Here is a 7,027-nt window from a genome sequence, read left to right as displayed (position 1 = left end):
CTGGAATTAAGGGTGCATATGCCCAGAAATTAAATAAACAATGTAAGCTTGCAGCAGTTGACTAACGAAGTTGTTGGTAGCACAGCTAATCTGTGAAATTAAGGGAAATGAAGAAACATTTAAGAAAGTTAAAAAAAATATTAAGGTTTGCACTAACAAACCTTAATAAATAAAAAATGTAAGCCTGCAGCAGTTGACTAACGAAGAGGTTGGTAGTACAGCTAATCTGTCGTTATGCATGGGATGTGGGCAAATGAAGAAACATTTTAAAAAGTTGAAAACAATAATATTAAGGATGTCTCCATGTGATTTGAATTTCTATAGCTCATACATCTTAGTAAATTAAAACAGAAAGTACAAACAAGAACAATCCAGTTGTATACTTTTGTTGTAGGAAAATTCTAACTTCGTGTTCAGAACCGATTACACAGCCTCATCAGCCGTCCTCACGAATCCAAACATGCCAACTATTTTGTAAGTGCAGCCAATTATGATCATACTATTCGCGTCTTGATTCCGTACTTGACATTTGGAATCTGTTATTTAAACTCACATCACCACAATAATAAGTAAAACTCGTTTTAGACTTGCCTTTTGTTTCTCATCTTCTGGGAATGAAAGTGTTCCTCAATGTGGTATTTTGTCTTCTGATGTAGAAGAAGATATCTAAGGATCTTCCATGTTTGATTTTTCCAGACCAATTCAAATTGGTATCGAGATAAATTCCCTAGATTCTTCACAAATAGGACGGCAATTATCAAGGATATTTCCTATATTCTTCACGAATTCATTTGTATGGATTAGACATGAAAGTTTCTGACTCCTAACTGCCTTCAATCTGCAGACTGATCTATATTTCACTGGGGGATGCTACAACTTACCGTGTTCACTGTTCAGGCTTTGTACAAACTAACAACAGGATTTCTTTAGGCGCAGCAATATCTCCAAGATTGTCTCACGTTGGCAGAAAACTTGATTTTCTTCCCATTCTTCTTCAACCCCTCTTCATATTCAGGTGTCTAAGAAGTGCAAAAAAGAATTTGGATGGATAAGGAAAAGCTGAAGCGCTCTCTATGGGTTGAAAATCAGTATTAATCCCTCCATCCCATAAAATTTGTTATATTTGTCACTTTTTCTTTTTCCAAATTAATTGTTATATTAGAAAAGTTAACCCACTTTTTTCAATAAAAGTTTATCTTTGCCTTTCATCCGAACCCCCACTTATTTCCCATGTTATTTTTTTGTACTTTATCCCCTAACGTTATTTTTTTTTTCACTTTATCTCCTAAACCGTTAGTCAATTCTAATATTATGTAATAGTGATGTCAAAAGAACACATGTACCCCTAAGAGCTGATTATGGTAAAATCCCTTAAAGTATAGCTTGTTTTGCACTTTATCCCCTAATATCATTTTTTTATCAATTTTTTTATTTTTTAGGGACAATTTCAGAAACCTCCCCTGAGATTTTTGACAATTTCATTGAGCTCCCCTGAAGTTTGAAAAATTACACATACCTCCCTTATCATTTAAAACGACAATTTTACCCTTAAATATTTTTATGAAATTCTCTTATTTGGTATGTTTATACTTAGAATGAGTTTTAAAATTATTTTTCATTCTTTTTCCTCCTTATTCCTTTTTAAAAATTTTTCACCAATAAAACTATAGAACTATCACTATTGTCTCTAGGTTTCTATTATAACCAAATGTCGAACTAGTGATTTGTTTATGAGTTAATTTTATATATAATCCAATGTTTTTGCTGATCCTTATTTTCTATTTTTTGGTATTAAAATTAACAATAAATCAAAAAGAAATGGCCTAAAAGCACTGCTAAATTACGATAATTTCACTACTCCAAAAATTTATAAACTCTAAATGAATTATTTCAATATTTTCTTTTCTACCTTATAAATATAAATCCATAATAAAATGCCATAAAAAATATCATATCATAGTAATACAATTATTATTATAGTTGTTTATCAAATAGTAGATATGGACATGAAAAATTTGGCACCTTTTCCTTATAATTATACTAAATAACCTTATAATTGTATAGAAAAATAAATTAAAACTCTTCCACAAGGGCATTTTTGGGTATTTAATTAAAAAATTGTCTAAGTCAATGTTATTTTAAGGTTTTGTTACTAAAACTATCAAATCAAGGGAGGTAAGTGTAATTTTTCAAACCTTAGGGGAGCTCAGTGAAATTGTCAAAAACCTCAAGGGAGGTTTCTGAAATTATCCCTATTTTTTACTAAAAGCATTACTACTCCAATATTTGATAACACCCAGAACAATTAATATCTAAAAAATCAATATTGTTAACGTAATAATAAAAAATTATATTATATATATATGGTCCTAGTTAAATTTCGTTGCATAATTACACTTTTTTTTATAGATTGTGGAGCATATCTTGTTAATTTGATTCAATAGTGGGAAAAAAATAGAAATTATTATTAAAAAATTAAAATGCAAAAAATATTTTTGAAAGTCTAAAAATGATCGGGATATTATCAATTTCGCTTTAGAAATGTGCATATATCTAAGCTTTTCTTTTAATGGCTGGATTTTTTAATATGGAATTATACATTTTTTCCATTGATAATACTAAAAAGGAGAAATGTGGTTGATTTGGAGTTCAAAATTTTCAGAGTTGTTCTTCTATGCTTAGATGCTATTAAAATTTATTTGAATTGCCAAATTTTTCTAAAAAATTTTTATTGCATCTAAAAAGTTTATGTTGACTAATAATTAGCCAACAAAATATGCATCTACAAAATATTAGAGTTGACTAATAATTTAGGAACGAATGAGTAAATTAAGAGAAAAATGATATCAGCAAATAAAGTACAAAATTGCTATACTTTTAGGGAATTTACTATAATTAGCCTTTAGGGGTATCGACGTCTTTTTGACATTTTCGTTATGCAATGTTAAAGTTAATTAACGGTTCAGGGAGTAAAGTGAGAAAATGATAACGTTAAGGGATAAAGTACAAACTGGTTAAACCATAGGAGGAGTTTTAATAATTAACCCAATAAAAAATTTAAGCATGTACTAGTTGACTAAACAACCAACTCATCTTAAGGGAATTGATCACAAGGGAGGGAACACATAAAATGCAGTCATACTGATAGTGTACCTGGTCTTTAACCTCCAGGTCCAATTGACTCTAACTTAGTTCAAGAGTAAGAGCATTAATGTTCTAATTGACGATAACGTTGGGCGAAGCTTTTTTTTTTTTCCCCCTCTCTGAGGTGAGACTAAAGCTCGAGGTGTAGGGTGTAAGACCACTAGGAATTAAATTTTCTACAAGTAAAAACCTTATAAATGTTCTAGATGGACATGTACAACAAACAAGTAGTTGAAAATTTTCTTTGTTATGACACTAATCATTCTAAGAAATGGTCAAAATTGACAGGAACCATTCATCACCTTGCCACCTCAATTTTGTTGGTTAAATGATTGTTTAACAAATCCAGTAACCCCTTTTCCATTACCAATAGTTATCTCCCCGTGCCCCAACAACTGGCTTCATTTTAGTCTTTTGGCCTCTTGAGAGCCTGGATTTCTTAAGCCTTGGGCATGATCACCTCAATAGTTGAGGCGTTTTGGGGTGTTCACTCATGGATGCTAATGCTCTTCCGCAGCACTCACTAGTAGTTTAGATGTTGCTGATTGAAAAAAAAAAAATTAAGTTATCGTCTTACTTAATTGTTAAATTATTCAAGAATTACATCCTTAACATGAAATGAAGGCCATGAAAATCCTTATTATGATCGATAGGACAAAGGAAACAAGCAAGTAAAATAGGAGGAACAAATGGCATCGAATCAAAGTCGATAATGCAGAACGAGGACGTGGTACTCAGCAATAGCATTTTTTGTGGTAACATTGGCAGCATAGGTTTTTTCTGTAGCTATTCCACGGGCCAATCTGAAAGCCCCAGTACCACCTAGTATTGGCATCTCCCTGTACTCGTGGAGAAAGGGATTACTAGCCAGAAGGCTAAGGGTGCTGCCATTAAACTTGCCATCTTTGAATACCAAGTTCAGAATCATAATCAGTGACTTTTCCTCCTTGGAAACAAAACTATATATACCTTGGGCGTGACCGATGATCTTCGAATAGGGCTCAGGTCCTTGTGTCAATGGGTCATCGAGGACTACAGTTTCTCCGAACTTCGTGGGTGATTTGCTAGTAATCTTAGCTTGAGCCACTATTACAGCTGTGGGGTTCTTAGCAGTTATGATGTCGTGAAGATAGAAGTGAAGCTTTGTCATCTTCTCCTTTCCATGGCGAAGCTCTTTGAACCATTTTTCCACCGCTTTGGGGCTTTGATCAATGCTGCCACGAGCCAATGGCGCTGCAAATATTACAACCGCCAACCAAAGCATTGCAATATTGAGTACTTTCATCTTCATCTTCATGCTTAACTTGTCCATTTCCAGAGCCTCCTATATCCTTATATCATCAGTGGGAACTAGAATTAAGGGTAGATCATGCAGCATCTGCCAAGAAACTAAAAAGTTGGCTAATGAAGATGTTGGTAGTAGTGCTAATCTGTCATGAATCCCGTGATGTATGGGGTGGCGGAAATGAAGTAACATTTTAAAAAGTTGAAAACAATATTAAGGCCGATTCAAGAAGTGAAAAGGAGAAAGCAAGACTATAATTCATGACCTCTAAATTCTGGAATCTCAACCTTAGGCCGTCTCCATGTGATTTGAATTTCTATAGATTACAGCTTTATGTATCTAAATTAAAAACAAAGGTGCAAACAAGAACGATCCAGTTGTATTTTAGGATAATTTTAAGTTTCTAACTTTGTGTTCAAAATTGATTATGCAACCTCATCAGTCATTCTCAGCCGTCCATCATTCAAATGTTGTCCGCTGCAAAACATGCCAACTATTTTGTAAGTGCAGCCAATTATGATCATACCTTTCGTTCTTGAATCCATACTTGACATTTGGACTCTGTCATTTAAGCTCAGATCACCATAATAATAAGTAAAACTTGTTTTCAACTTAAGAGCAAGCTTGGGTTTGAGGAATGATAAGCCAACTACAATGCCTTGATTTTTCTTTTCATGCCATGCATGGATCACAATCATATTGACGGACATAATTATTAACCGTTGCATATTGGTTACGATTCGGGTGATACGCATATCTTACCATTTAAATGTTTAAAAGATTCATAAAAAATTATTAAAAATAGAAAGTACAATATCAAGCAGGATGATCAAATTAAATTTGCTATCCATCTACATTAGTTAGATAATTACAACTTTTTATAAAAATGGTGACGTTGTTCTATATAAACTTGGATGAAAGTAAGAGACTTCCAATTCATTTGGACCAAAATTGGATGCTTTGCTTGTAGTTGTAGCCATACAGGCTGCTGATTCATAGACTTTCCTTAGGTCCAAAAGGGACAAAAATTTTTTTTTTTTTTTAAGTCTAGAACAAATTTAATTAGCTCACGGACTTGGTTCTCCCCGCACCAGTCGTTCTACTTCCCCAACCATATTTTCTAACTTTTGTACCCCTTTCACACTGTACGTAATTGGGATGAGAAAAAACTTTCAAATCTCAATCCTTCCATGATTAAGACTTGTTCCTTTCTCTCAAAAATCACAACCTCAATCCATGAAACTTGAAAATGTTGGGTTTATCAGGCGGGAAGATTTGAATATGGATTCTTTGATGGATAGCTTTCAAGCTGTGAGTTCCAATTCTTTAAATCCGGTTTATCCTGTTGGCCTGTGGGCTGTGCTAGCTGTACTTTGTTGCAAAGCTTCTGTCAAAAATTGTTTCAAATTTTTATTATCCAAGTTGATTTAGTGGAACTTGCCCGAGTCTCGCTGATTATCTATATAGCTGAGTCAAATCCATGGATTATTGATCGACTAGATCGATCCAGCTTTGTTTAGATTGACATTTTCCTCAAAAAAAAATTTATATTTTTCATAAAAACATTTTTTTATTTATCTTTTTATTTTACATATATCAAAATCAAATTGCTATAATACACTGTTTTTTCAAAAACTCCAAAAAATAATAATCCAAACGGATTTCTAGTCAAGACATGAAAATGAGTTTTTGACGTTCTATTCTATTAAATGGCTTGCATGTGCCAGTGATGGGGGAATCAGAATACGAAACGCATCTGTCACAACCTAAGTTTTTGACATTCTATTCTATGAACCTTCCGAGCAAGACAATATCACATAATTCAAGACCTATTAAAAGCTCTCGCATAAACAAAAAATGCAAAAAAAATCAAACTGAATCTCATTTAGACCATCAAGAAAGATGCTTGTCTGCACATGACAGCAAGTACTGATATATATGGATTTCTTGCTAGAGTATTGGTTATATTTCTCTTAGATTGAAACCATGGAAATGGTAATCCCATAGATCCACTTATACACGAATCAAACAAATACAAACATAGCATTAACCATCTAAGTCATTAGTGAACTTAAGTAAATGTCCAATAAGTTGGACTTTGGAGTCGAAAAAATTTGTGCGTTTGGACACTGAGCTCTTAGGTAGAAAATAAAAAGAAAAGAAAAAGATAATCCTGAAGTTTAGGTAGATGAATTAGTGACACAAATCGAGAGTTGAATAATAAAATGACACTGATCTGACTGATAAAAACTCTTATAGTGAAGAGAATACATAGTGTGTAGAATCAGAGAGGAGCCAGAGAGATGACTAAAAAAGCTGAAAATGGTGAGGTAGTGAGTTGGTTTGACTTTGTCTTTCAATGATTTCATGTGTAATATAAGTTTCTTGGTGGACAAAGGTTCTACTAACTAATCCAAGGTTGACTTCTTTAATGGATTATTTCTTGAGGGTTACGTATTTCTTGATGGGCAAACTTTATTAAGTAAACCATGTATCTATTGATGAATATGTTATGGGATTAATAGAAATGCATGATATAAATAGAAACTGGGTTAACTATGGAACAGATATACAGACTCACAGACAGACTCAACAAGC

The 7,027-nt window shown here is 33.0% G+C and overlaps 1 protein-coding gene across 1 annotated transcript; it reads right to left on the bottom strand.

Moving 5' to 3' along the window:
• Positions 1–3,754: 3,754 nt before the first annotated feature.
• On the bottom strand, positions 3,755–4,467 carry LOC113738437 (pterocarpan synthase 1-like). The gene has a single exon (XM_027265639.2). It carries the CDS (start codon positions 4,454–4,456, stop codon positions 3,845–3,847), a length of 612 nt encoding a protein of 203 aa, XP_027121440.2. The 5' UTR covers positions 4,457–4,467; the 3' UTR covers positions 3,755–3,844.
• Positions 4,468–7,027: the final 2,560 nt, after the last annotated feature.

Source organism: Coffea arabica, chromosome 4c, assembly GCF_036785885.1.
Source record: "Coffea arabica cultivar ET-39 chromosome 4c, Coffea Arabica ET-39 HiFi, whole genome shotgun sequence".
Lineage (NCBI taxonomy): Eukaryota > Viridiplantae > Streptophyta > Magnoliopsida > Gentianales > Rubiaceae > Coffea > Coffea arabica.
This window is presented reverse-complemented; position numbering and strand designations above follow the sequence as displayed.